The sequence below is a fragment of the Phoxinus phoxinus genome (genome assembly GCF_949152265.1).
Source record: "Phoxinus phoxinus genome assembly, chromosome: 1".
NCBI lineage: Eukaryota > Metazoa > Chordata > Actinopteri > Cypriniformes > Leuciscidae > Phoxinus > Phoxinus phoxinus.
This window is the reverse complement of record NC_136876.1, coordinates 735,361-749,432: the sequence shown is the minus strand read 5'-3', so window position 1 is coordinate 749,432 and position 14,072 is coordinate 735,361. Positions and strand designations below refer to the sequence as shown.

The 14,072-nt window shown below is 40.2% G+C and overlaps 1 protein-coding gene across 2 annotated transcripts in view; it reads left to right on the top strand.

The window, feature by feature from the left end:
• The window catches only part of LOC307006000 (uncharacterized protein), a 229,927-nt gene that overhangs the window by 18,860 nt on the left and 196,995 nt on the right, over positions 1-14,072 (top strand). The window contains exons 3-4 of one of the 2 annotated variants that reach the window (XM_079626588.1): positions 8,316-8,703; positions 8,947-9,540. The exons of the other annotated variant lie outside the window; for it this stretch is intronic. Coding sequence (XP_079482714.1) covers positions 8,316-8,322 — 7 coding nt within the window. The 3' untranslated portion in view covers positions 8,323-8,703; positions 8,947-9,540. Of the gene's footprint in view, positions 1-8,315; positions 8,704-8,946; positions 9,541-14,072 lie in introns of those variants that run through there. 2 annotated transcript variants of the gene reach the window in all.

The following is a 14,072-nucleotide window of genomic DNA, read 5'->3' as shown; positions in this document are numbered from 1 at the left end:
ACAAAGTACTAAGCCAACGCGTTTCCACAACGCGTTTTCGTTCAGAGCCAGCCAGTCCGTGACGTGACTGAAACCAGCATAAACGCAGGTGCAGAGCAGTGAGAGGCGCTTGAAACTGCACCGGCAAGTTTAAAAGTCTGGATTGCATTGTTATTATGGACCATATGCCGCGCCACAGGAGAAGAAAACATCGTCGCCAAAAAAGTAAAAAAAAATGTAAAAATAAACGTGACCGTAGATTACAGAAAACAAGAGTTAATGTCGCTAATGTGGCTAATTTTATATAGCTCTCCTTTTTCAAAAACAATCCATTAGCTCAAGTTGTGAAGATTTTGCTACATGCATAGAACTATGCCTAACTCTCGCTCTCCTCTTCCTCGTCGTCCTCCTCCTCGCCTAGATCCCACTGATACACTGCCTCTCTATCCTCTCCCTCTTCCTCTCCCTATTGTTGAATCATCTGATGATGATGATATCTAACAATCAACATAATTCAGAAAATATTGACGAATAAAGAAGGGTGCGATTTGCCAGGGGGGGTTGCGTGGGAATTTCCCCCTTTCTGGTCAATGTGTCCCTGCCTCTGCTTAATTATTTTTATCCCCGGTGGGGATAAATTTATCCTCCCCTCAAAGTGATCGTAGTGCTACTACATGGTGGCGAGACGGATCACAAAACTTATCACGGATCCGTGGTTTGATTAAAGTCAATTTTATTTTAAAATGATTACTCACTCACTCTTGAGCGTCTGGCGCGAGTGATTTCAATGTAAAGTCAATGTAAAGACGCGTTTATGCGCGTCTAGAGGTCCTGCGGCGCGGTAGACGCGAGCCTCATTCGCGCGTCCAGTTTGCACAAATGAGGTGAATTGCTATCACAGATAATGTATTTTCTATCATTTCACTGTAGCTCAGCATCGCGATGTAAAGTTAACGTTATTGCATGATCACAGTTCATATGTGTGGGGAAAGATAAGATATTAGAGTAAAAATATTGCGTTAGGCTACTTCAGTTAATAAGAAAAAAGATTTTACAATTACTGCAAATGCAGTGACGAAGTGCTATTAGAAGACATCCTGTCAAAGCTTTTTGGTACATATCGCCTACCGTAGATGCAACGCGCATTTGAAAAAGCGAGGTGCTGGAGAGCAAAATTAGTTTGAATGCAAAATACAAATTCACCACTAGATGGGAGTAATTCCTACTTATTGTCCCTTTAAAGCTCGTCCAATGCTCTGTATCATATTTTTTTTTTGGAATTATCTGCTGCTTTAAAATTTGTCATTTGCCTTAACCCATCTGTAATGATAAAACTCATTCCAGAGGTTAATGACACGATATACACACTATTCAGGCGGAATATTAGTACCCCAAACAACACATACAAGACATGAAGTGCTATCACCATCACACACACTCATACTAGACACACATGTTAAATGCTCATTTTCAATGTTCGCTTTTTGTTTTATATTAACTCTAAAAATATTTAAGTTTTAAACCTCACATTTTCCTGTAGCTTTTTCCTAGTTTTACACAGCCTCTTAACCAGTTTCAAAGCATGTCTGTTCATTATTAATTTGTCTTTAGAAAAGTCAGCTGGGTTGTTTTGGTTCATTATCACTATTTTGTTTAAGCTTGCCTTACCAGGCCTGATAACAGAAAGACAGACAGAGTAACATCCCTTCCTCCACTCAAGCAGTCTCTCTCACTATACACAAATCATCTTTTCAACAGCCTCCTAAGACTGTAACTTAGACAAAATGTGATAATAAATTCATTACAATAACCTTTGACCATTCACCTTTGTTATCCAGACTTTTCCTTGATTCTACAAAAGCTGTCTTCATCTTTAGCCACCACCATGTCTAATGACCTTTAGGAGTTAAAACTATCTTATAGACATATTAGTTCAAAATCAACACTTCTATAATTTTCTCTTGCCCAAGGCAACCAACATCATGTTCCTGATATAAATAAATAAGTTTTGTTACTGTCTCCACAACAAATAATGGCAATCACCTCATGGTCTCAGCTGGCTCTTGAAAGCACATTCCCATTAGCTCTTTATCTATAATCTCCATCAGGGTGTTGTCCCCTGGCATAGTTGCAGACCCTGGTCACAATGGAAAACCAGCCATACAATGAATGCGGTTTCTGGTGAGTGGTCACTTATGCCACATGTTCAGATAACAGCTTTTAGCTGACATTGAATGCGAGAGACCCTGAGGTCTTTCAGGAGGACTGGTACACTGCCCTCTCATATACTTCTATCTGCCATTTGTTTAACTCTAGCCCAGCTTCATTACAGCCAATCACAAGCTTATCTTTTGAAAGCAAAACATCAGCTTCTAGTTCCTTCATGGTCAACACTAACAAGCTGTTTGTTTAATCCAATGCCTTTCTACACATTTTACATTTAGCAACTGTTAATCTAGTACTATTGCTTCTTATTTAATCTTAAAATGTTTTATTTTAGTTCTCTGTACAAAACGATTCCCTTAAGACTTCAATCTTTCAACCTTCAATCTTCTTACTACTTCCACTGTTTAACTTTAGTCACACTTGTCCAGGGAAATTATCCCGACCCAGAATTTCCTTTATAAAACAGACAATATATTTTTCCTTAAATGGCTTAATATCAACAAAATAACCGTCATTGTACATGATTGATTTCCAGAATCTTTCTAATTTGGTATTATCATCAACAACACTGATTACAATAGCAAGTACACATTTAACATCCGGAAGCCGGGCTGAACAAGCCTGCGCTGTTGCTGTACTCCCAGCATAGCTGGAGTCTTTAGGTTCAAAAGACAATGGTTGTCAAACTAAAAATAAACATAATTTCAATCGTTATTTTACTACTAAAATATAGACTTGTTCCCCATTTTGCTTAATGAAACATTCCTTATCTTTATATCATGTTAATCCCTGTTAATCATACTCAATGCCTTATTTTTATCTGAAACTCTTTTCATACTGTTACAACCCTGGCTCTAGGGATGCAACATAAAGGACACAAAGCCAAAATCTGCCAATCAAAAGAAAGTTTATTTAATATAAAAAGGAACAAGGTAGCTGTAGATACAAAAAACACTGCTACTGCAGTGCTGGATGCTAGACGAGAGAGAGAGCTAGGCATGTGGCCTAGATTTAAAGTGGCTCCCGTCAGGTGACACCAATTAACCGGTTGATTGCAGGTGTGCTACCAGGGAAACTGACAACCTAGCATATAGCAACGACAACAGAAGAAACAGAACAACCTATTATATAGCAACGACGAAAGAAGAAACAGAACAACCTATTATATAGCAACGACGAAAGAACAGAACAGCCTAGCATATAGCAACGACGACAGAAGAAACAGAACAGCCTAGCATATAGCAACGACGACAGAAGAAACAGAACAGCCTAGCATATAGCAACGACAACAGAAGAAACAGAACAACCTAGCATATAGCAACGACGGCAGACAAGAAACGGAGCAACCTAGCATATAGCAACGACGGCAGAAGAAACAGAACAATCTAGCATATAGCAACGACGACAGAAGAAACAGAACAACCTATTATATAGCAAGGACGACAGAAGAAACCGTACATCCTAGCATATAGCAACGACGACAGACAAGAAACGGAACAGCCTAGCATACAGCAACGACAACAGAAGAAACAGAACAGCCTAGCATACAGCAACGACGACAGAAGAAACAGAACAGCCTAGCATATAGCAACGACGGCAGACAAGAAACGGAGCAACCTAGCATATAGCAACGACGGCAGAAGAAACAGAACAATCTAGCATATAGCAACGACGACAGAAGAAACAGAACAACCTATTATATAGCAAGGACGACAGAAGAAACCGTACATCCTAGCATATAGCAACGACGACAGACAAGAAACGGAACAACCTAGCATATAGCAACGACGACAGAAGAAACAGAACAGCCTAGCATATAGCAACGACGACAGAAGAAACAGAACAACCTAGCATATAGCAACGACGACAGAAGAAACAGAACAGCCTAGCATATAGCAAGGACGACAGAAGAAACAGAACAACCTAGCATACAGCAACGACGACAGACAAGAAACGGAACAACCTAGCATATAGCAACGACGACAGAAGAAACAGAACAACCTAGCATATAGCAACGACAGAACAGAACAACCTAGCATATAACAACAACGACGACAGAACAGAACAACCTAGCATATAGCAACGACGACGGAAGAAACAGAACAACCTAGCATACAGCAACGACGACAGACAAGAAACGGAACAACCTAGCATACAGCAACGACGACAGACAAGAAACGGAACAACCTAGCATATAGCAACGACGACAGAAGAAACAGAACAATCTAGCATATAGCAACGACGACAGAACAGAACAACCTAGCATACAGCAACGGCGACAGAAGAAACAGAACAGCCTAGCATATAGCAACGACGACAGAAGAAACAGAACAACCTAGCATATAGCGACGACAGAAGAAACAGAACAATTTAGCATATAGCAACGACGACAGAAGAAACAGAACAACCTAGCATATAGCGACGACAGAAGAAACAGAACAATCTAGCATATAGCAACGACGACAGAACAGAACAACCTAGCATATAGCAACGACGACAGAAGAAACAGAACATCCTAGCATATAGCAACGGCGACAGAAGAAACAGAACATCCTAGCATATAGCAACGGCGACAGAAGAAACAGAACAACCTAGCATATAGCAACGACAGAAGAAACAGAACAACCTAGCATATAGCAACGACGACAGAAGAAACAGAACATCCTAGCATATAGCAACGACGACAGAACAGAACAACCTAGCATATAGCAACGACGACAGAAGAAACAGAACATCCTAGCATATAGCAACGGCGACAGAAGAAACAGAACATCCTAGCATATAGCAACGGCGACAGAAGAAACAGAACAACCTAGCATATAGCAACGACAGAAGAAACAGAACAACCTAGCATATAGCAACGACGACAGAAGAAACAGAACAACCTAGCATATAGCAACGACGACAGAAGAAACAGAACATCCTAGCATATAGCAACGGCGACAGAAGAAACGGAACAACCTATTATATAGCAACGACGACAGAAGAAACAGAACAACCTAGCATATAGCAACGACGACAGAAGAAACAGAACAACCTAGCATATAGCAACGACAGAAGAAACAGAACAACCTAGCATATAGCAACGACGACAGAAGAAACAGAACAACCTAGCATATAGCAACGACGACAGAAGAAACAGAACAACCTAGCATATAGCAACGACGACAGAAGAAACAGAACATCCTAGCATATAGCAACGGCGACAGAAGAAACGGAACAACCTATTATATAGCAACGACGACAGAAGAAACAGAACAACCTAGCATATAGCAACGACGACAGAAGAAACAGAACAACCTAGCATATAGCAACGACAGAAGAAACAGAACAACCTAGCATATAGCAACGACAGAAGAAACAGAACAACCTAGCATATAGCAACGACGACAGAAGAAACAGAACAACCTAGCATATAGCAACGACGACAGAAGAAACAGAACATCCTAGCATATAGCAACGGCGACAGAAGAAACGGAACAACCTATTATATAGCAACGACGACAGAAGAAACAGAACAACCTAGCATATAGCAACGACAGAAGAAACAGAACAACCTAGCATATAGCAACGACGACAGAAGAAACAGAACAACCTAGCATATAGCAACGACGACAGAAGAAACAGAACAACCTAGCATATAGCAACGACGACAGAAGAAACAGAACATCCTAGCATATAGCAACGGCGACAGAAGAAACAGAACATCCTAGCATATAGCAACGGCGACAGAAGAAACAGAACAACCTAGCATATAGCAACGACAGAAGAAACAGAACAACCTAGCATATAGCAACGACGACAGAAGAAACAGAACAACCTAGCATATAGCAACGACGACAGAAGAAACAGAACATCCTAGCATATAGCAACGGCGACAGAAGAAACGGAACAACCTATTATATAGCAACGACGACAGAAGAAACAGAACAACCTAGCATATAGCAACGACGACAGAAGAAACAGAACAACCTAGCATATAGCAACGACAGAAGAAACAGAACAACCTAGCATATAGCAACGACGACAGAAGAAACAGAACAACCTAGCATATAGCAACGACGACAGAAGAAACAGAACAACCTAGCATATAGCAACGACGACAGAAGAAACAGAACATCCTAGCATATAGCAACGACGACAGAAGAAACAGAACAACCTAGCATATAGCAACGACGACAGAAGAAACAGAACAACCTAGCATATAGCAACGACGACAGAAGAAACAGTACATCCTAGCATATAGCAACGACGACAGAAGAAACAGAACAACCTAGCATATAGCAACGACGACAGAAGAAACAGAACATCCTAGCATATAGCAACGGCGACAGAAGAAACAGAACATCCTAGCATATAGCAACGGCGACAGAAGAAACAGAACAACCTAGCATATAACAACGACGACAGAAGAACGGAACAGCCTAGCATATAGCAACGACAGAAGAAACAGAACAACCTAGCATATAGCAACGACGACAGAAGAAACAGAACAGCCTAGCATATAGCAACGACGACAGAAGAAACAGAACATCCTAGCCTATAGCAACGACGACAGAAGAACAGAACAGCCTAGCATATAGCAACGACGACAGAAGAAACCGAACAGCCTAGCCTATAGCAACGACGACAGAAGAACAGAACAGCCTAGCATATAGCAACGACGACAGAAGAAACAGAACATCCTAGCCTATAGCAACGACGACAGAAGAACAGAACAGCCTAGCATATAGCAACGACGACAGAAGAAACAGAACATCCTAGCCTATAGCAACGACGACAGAAGAACAGAACAGCCTAGCATATAGCAACGACGACAGAAGAAACAGAACATCCTAGCCTATAGCAACGACGACAGAAGAAACCGAACAGCCTAGCATATAGCAACGACGACAGAAGAAACAGAACAGCCTAGCATATAGCAACGACGACAGAAGAAACAGAACATCCTAGCCTATAGCAACGACGACAGAAGAACAGAACAGCCTAGCATATAGCAACGACGACAGAAGAAACCGAACAGCCTAGCATATAGCAACGGCGACAGAATGGTAAATGGACTGCATTTATATAGCGCTTTCACAGACCCAATGGCCACCAAAGCGCTTTACAATATTGCCTCACATTCACCCATTCACTCACTCATTCATACATCGACGGCGGTGTCAGCCATGCAAGGCGATCCAGCTCGTCGGGAGCAGCTAGGGTTAGGTGTCTTGCTCATGGACACCTCGACACTTGGTCAGGTGGAACCAGGGATTGAACCACCAACCTTCCGGTTTGTAAACAACCTACATGAACCACTGAACCACTGCCGCCCGAAGAAACAGACTGAGGCCCTGTTTACACGTAGGCTACATGGTTATTTTGAAAAACTGAGACATTTCCCTTCGTTTACACGCAAATGGAGAATTCGCCTCTGAAAACGATTCTTTCTAAAACTCCGGCCAGAGTGGAGATTTTGGAAAACTTTGTTTGCACATAAACTGAGAAAAACTGAGTTTTAGGAGCCGACGTCAAAGTATGAGACTATTTTGGGGATTCTGATTGGCTAACGTGGGCTTCTCGTTACACTGCCACCTACAGGTCTGGCATGCTCTTGACGGCATATATTCACGGGTTCGTGTAAACGAACACTTTTCTGAAAATGGCAGGTGTGCATGATGTTAATTTTTAAAACGGAGAGGGTGAAATGTCCGTTTATGAAAATAGCCGTTCACGTGTAAACGTAGCCTCAAACACAGAGCTTAAATACACAGATCAGGGAAACGAGACACGGCTGGGACAAATGAACTAACGAGTAATTAACAAGACAACAGGTGAAGGGTCAAATAAAGCTTATACAGACAATCACAGAACAAACGGATCAAAAGCAAACTCAAAACAGCAAATACACTCAACCTGACACCTCTAAATGTTCTATTAACATTAGGAAAACTGGACATTTTATCATTCACATCCTCCCCCCTCCCCCCACACACCCTCATAACCATACTGAACATCTGAGAAGATTTTAGAACAAAAATGTGATTTTTTTATTATTATTATTACTGCAAGTGACAATGTTTTTTTCAGTTCATAATCAATTATCGTTCAGCTGCAACTTCTACAACACAACAATGTTAAAGCTTCATTTCTCTAAGTTTTCCTTCTACCGCTGTGATTTCCAGGTGCTGAAGATGAACAAGATGACCAGGAGTGAGGATTGCTCTGATCGGGAAGACAGGAAATGGGAAGAGTGCCACAGGAAACAGTATTCTGGGAAGAGATGAGTGTGTGAGTGAGTTAAGACTAGATGCAGTCAGGACCGTGTGTGAAAAGAGAGTTGGTGAAGTTGATCAGTCACTGTTGTTGATGCTCCAGGTCTCTTTGACACGACACTGACCAATGATCAAGCAGTGAAATACATATTGAGATGTGTTTGGATGTTGTCACCTGGACCTCATGTGTTCATCATTGTGTTGAGTTTGGCCAGATGTACAGCAGAGGAGATGGACACAGTAGATCTGATGAAGAAGATCTGTAGTGGTCTAAATGTTGCATTGGGAAAAATAAATTGTGTGTGTGTGTGTGTGTGTGTGTGTGTGTGTGTGTGTGTGTGTGTGTGTGTGTGTGTGTGTGTGTGTGTGTGTGTGTGTGTGTGTGTGTGTGTGTGTGTGTGTGTGTGTGTGTGTGTGTGTTTTTGAGTGTGTGTGTGTTTTTGAGTGTGTGTGTGTGTTGAGTGTGTGTGTGTGTTGAGTGTGTGTGTGTGTTGAGTGTGTGTGTGTTGAGTGTGTGTGTGTTGAGTGTGTGTGTGTTGAGTGTGTGTGTGTTGAGTTTGGGACGTCCGCTCATCTGCTGTGTGCCAACAACGGTTAGTCGGCCTGCCAGTTTATGCTTGTGAGGGTTCCTGGAACATATTATATCATTCTAGTGTTGACTCTTTACCTGTGTGTAACTAAAAGATATCGTGAACGCAGGCATTTACTTCATTTTCTGTTGGTCATTAAAATGTATTGTATAACTTCTTATTAGCTCTGTTCAGTTGATCATGGTTATCTGGGAAATGAGCGGGAAATGCCTTTTTATTGTGTATATATATATATATATATATATTTCTCCAGTTTCTGGTCAGAGAGGAGCTCAGGGAAGTGTGTGTTGTTGATTTTCATCCGTGTTTTTGTGCAGCTCCATTAAACCGTAGTTTGCTTCTTTTCTGTTATTATTTTAGGCCTTACTCTCTCCTGAAGAGTTATTCCCATCTCTTGTTAACCTTTTTGATATATGAAGGAAATAAATCCTTTTACTTTTCCCTAAAGTTGTGTTGTGTTTTCACTCTGAGACTGAAGTGTGTTCTGCACATATTTGTACATCTCTACGTTATCATACTTTCCTTTGGTACCTCTCCTCCCGACCCCTAGACTGGGAGAGGAACGCGTCACGGATCGCTCTGAGACTTTAGGAAGATCCAAGCGCAGCTTCATTGGAAAATACAGACTCGTAGTCATATGCCAGACAAAGAGTCAAAACTAGTGATGTTACATATGACACTGATGCTTCTACTGAATCAAAAGCTTTATAAAAATCCAGGAAAAAGAATAAAATTATTATGTTCCACCAAATAGCTATAATCAAATAAATCTTACACCAATCTAATGTTATTCATTATGTGTCTGTCTCTCATGAATCCAGACTGAGTCTCATCTGTAACGCTATCCAAACAGAACGCTATCCCAGAAATTGTATAATCGTTGTTTATGAGTGTGATGGGTCGCCAATTGTCCAAACTGGTAAGATCTTTCTTTGGTTTAGGAATTAGTGTGACGATACCCTGTGTTAACGTAGGAGGTAAAGCGTCTTTATCAATACATTTGCATTTATTCATTTAGCAGACGCTTTTATCCAAAGCGACTTACAAATGAGAATAATAGAAGCAATTAAACTAGCAGTAGGACAACAGTATGTAAGTGCTATGACCCTTCACAGTTCAATCTAATGTAGTACCTTTTTTTTATGATAGAATAGAGGAGAAAGTGTTAGTATTACTGGATCAAGTGCTGCCGAATACTCTCTTTAAAAACATTTGTTAAAAAAGGAGAAAGTTCATCAGCAAATAATTTGTACAGCTCAGCTGTAAGTCCATCATATCCTGGGGATTTATTGTTTTTCAAGCTTAAAGAAATATGCAGAATTAAGTTCTCCTCCTTCAAGCCATCTTTTCCTGGATATTATATATGCACCCCCTAGCCTTCGATAAGTATAAATCATCTAATTTAGTTTGCAAAGCTGCAAGTGCAGATTTCTCTTCCAAAGACAGACAACTAAATTTACGGGTTCGAGATAATTTCATGATCAGGTTGTCCTCAAGAACTCTTCTCTTTGTGGATAAGATTGCTCCAACTTTCCTTAAATAAACTCCAATCTCAAATTTTAGAAGCTCCCACTTGGTACAACAAGAATTTTGAATTGTGGCTGCTTTCCAATAATTAGCAATTAATTATTTAATTTTATAATTTACATCTGGTAATTCTAAGAGTGAACTGTTAAGTTTCCACAAAGATTTGTTTCCAAAACAGATTGCTCTGCTGCGATCGATTGCTCCTGTCTGCTGCTGCTGTGAGTTTGCCTGAGGCTGTAAGCTCCGTCTAAGCCTCGTTTCTCTCGCGCGCCCGCGCCTTTGAGTTCATATAAGCCCAGGTGAGTAAGAATCAGTCAACAAACACGGTGAGTAATGTCTTCTCCTGTTATTGTCACCGGCACTTCATGTCACATGTTTACCATAGCCTTCTCTGTCGGCAATATAGGATTTATATGTGATAAATGCAAGGAGACAGTCAGGCTGACGGAGAAGATTTCAGAACTAGAGACACGCATCCAAACTTTAATCGAGAATAGTAAGAAGAGTGCTAGAGCTTTAGATACTATTTTGGATGCGCCTAGCCTAGTGAACTCTTTACATGAGTCGGTTCCGGCTGAAGTAGAGCCCGTGCAGCAGGGCAGATGGGTGACAGTGAGGGATCGCTCTAGTCGCGGATCAAAAAACCACTTTTCCGTTCCGATAACAAATCGATTTGCCCCGCTCAGTGAAACACCCACTGAGAATTATTCTGATTGTGCCCTAGTTATTGGCGATTCTATTACACGGAACGTGAAAATAGAGACACCAGCCACCATAGTCACATGTTTGCCGGGAGCCAGAGCGCCTGACATCAAAGCAAATTTGAAAGTGCTGGCTAATGCTAAACGTAAATTCTCTAAGATTATTATTCACGTCGGCACTAATGATGTTCGACTCCGCCAGTCGGAGATCACCAAAATTAATATTAAAGAGGTGTGTGAACTTGCAAGTACGATGTCAAGCACTGTAATTTGCTCTGGCCCCCTTCCTGTTCGCCGGAGTGATGAGATAGTTAGTAGATTGTGTTCACTCAATGGCTGGCTGTCTGGGTGGTGTCCGCGAAATAATATAGAATTCATAGACAATTGGAAAAGTTTTTGGGGCAAACCTGACCTGTTGAAAAGAGATGGTATTCATCCCTCCTGGGATGGTGCTGCTCTTCTCTCTAGTAATTTGGCTCATAGTCTTAGAGATAAAACATGACAATCTGGGCCTCAGGTCAGGAAGCAGACAGACTGGCTTAACCGACCGTCTGCTAGAGGCCTCACGTCACCAAGGTCAGATAAATCCCATCACATAGAGACTCTTTCACCTAGATATCATCATATAGAGCCTCTTTCACCTAGATATCATCATATAGAGCCTCTTTCACCTAGATATCATCATATAGAGCCTCTTTCACCTAGATATCATCATATAGAGACTCTTTCACCTAGATATCATCATATAGAGCCTCTTTCACCTAGATATATCATCACATAGAGACTCTTTCACCTAGATATCATCATATAGAGCCTCTTTCACCTAGATATCATCATATAGAGACTCTTTCACCTAGATATCATCATATAGAGCCTCTTTCACCTAGATATCATCATATAGAGACTCTTTCACCTAGATATCATCATATAGAGCCTCTTTCACCTAGATATCATCATATAGAGACTCTTTCACCTAGATATCATCATATAGAGACTCTTTCACCTAGATATCATCATATAGAGACTCTTTCACCTAGATATCATCATATAGAGACTCTTTCACCTAGATATCATCATATAGAGACTCTTTCACCTAGATATCATCATATAGAGACTCTTTCACCTAGATATCATCATATAGAGACTCTTTCACCTAGATATCATCATGTAGAGACTCTTTCACCTAGATATCATCATATAGAGACTCTTTCACCTAGATATCATCATGTAGAGACTCTTTCACCTAGATATCATCACATAGAGACTCTTTCACCTAGATATCATCATATAGAGACTCTTTCCCCTAGATATCATCATATAGAGCCTCTTTCACCTAGATATCATCATGTAGAGACTCTTTCACCTAGATATCATCATATAGAGCCTCTTTCACCTAGATATCATCATGTAGAGACTCTTTCACCTAGATATCATCACATAGAGCCTCTTTCACCTAGATATCATCATATAGAGACTCTTTCACCTAGATATCATCACATAGAGCCTCTTTCACCTAGATATCATCATATAGAGACTCTTTCACCTAGATATCATCATATAGAGACTCTTTCACCTAGATATCATCATATAGAGACTCTTTCACCTAGATATCATCATATAGAGACTCTTTCACCTAGATATATCATCACATAGAGACTCTTTCACCTAGATATCATCATATAGAGCCTCTTTCACCTAGATATCATCATATAGAGACTCTTTCACCTAGATATCATCATATAGAGCCTCTTTCACCTAGATATCATCACATAGAGCCTCTTTCACCTAGATATCATCATATAGAGACTCTTTCACCTAGATATCATCATATAGAGACTCTTTCACCTAGATATCATCATATAGAGACTCTTTCACCTAGATATCATCATATAGAGACTCTTTCACCTAGATATCATCATATAGAGACTCTTTCACCTAGATATCATCATATAGAGACTCTTTCACCTAGATATCATCATATAGAGACTCTTTCACCTAGATATCATCATATAGAGACTCTTTCACCTAGATATCATCATATAGAGACTCTTTCACCTAGATATCATCATATAGAGACTCTTTCACCTAGATATCATCATATAGAGACTCTTTCACCTAGATATCATCATATAGAGCCTCTTTCACCTAGATATCATCATATAGAGACTCTTTCATCTAGATATCATCATATAGAGCCTCTTTCATCTAGATATCATCATATAGAGACTCTTTCATCTAGATATCATCATATAGAGCCTCTTTCACCTAGATATCATCATATAGAGCCTCTTTCACCTAGATATCATCATATAGAGCCTCTTTCACCTAGATATCATCATATAGAGACTCTTTCACCTAGATATCATCATATAGAGCCTCTTTCACCTAGATATCATCACATAGAGCCTCTTTCACCTAGATATCATCATATAGAGCCTCTTTCACCTAGATATCATCATATAGAGACTCTTTCACCTAGATATCATCATATAGAGACTCTTTCACCTAGATATCATCATATAGAGACTCTTTCACCTAGATATCATCATATAGAGACTCTTTCACCTAGATATCATCATATAGAGACTCTTTCACCTAGATATCATCATATAGAGACTCTTTCACCTAGATATCATCATATAGAGCCTCTTTCACCTAGATATCATCATATAGAGCCTCTTTCACCTAGATATCATCATATAGAGCCTCTTTCACCTAGATATCATCATATAGAGACTCTTTCCCCTAGATATCATCATATAGAGACTCTTTCCCCTAGATATCATCATATAGAGCCTCTTTCACCTAGATATCATCATATAGAGACTCTTTCCCCTAGATATCATCAT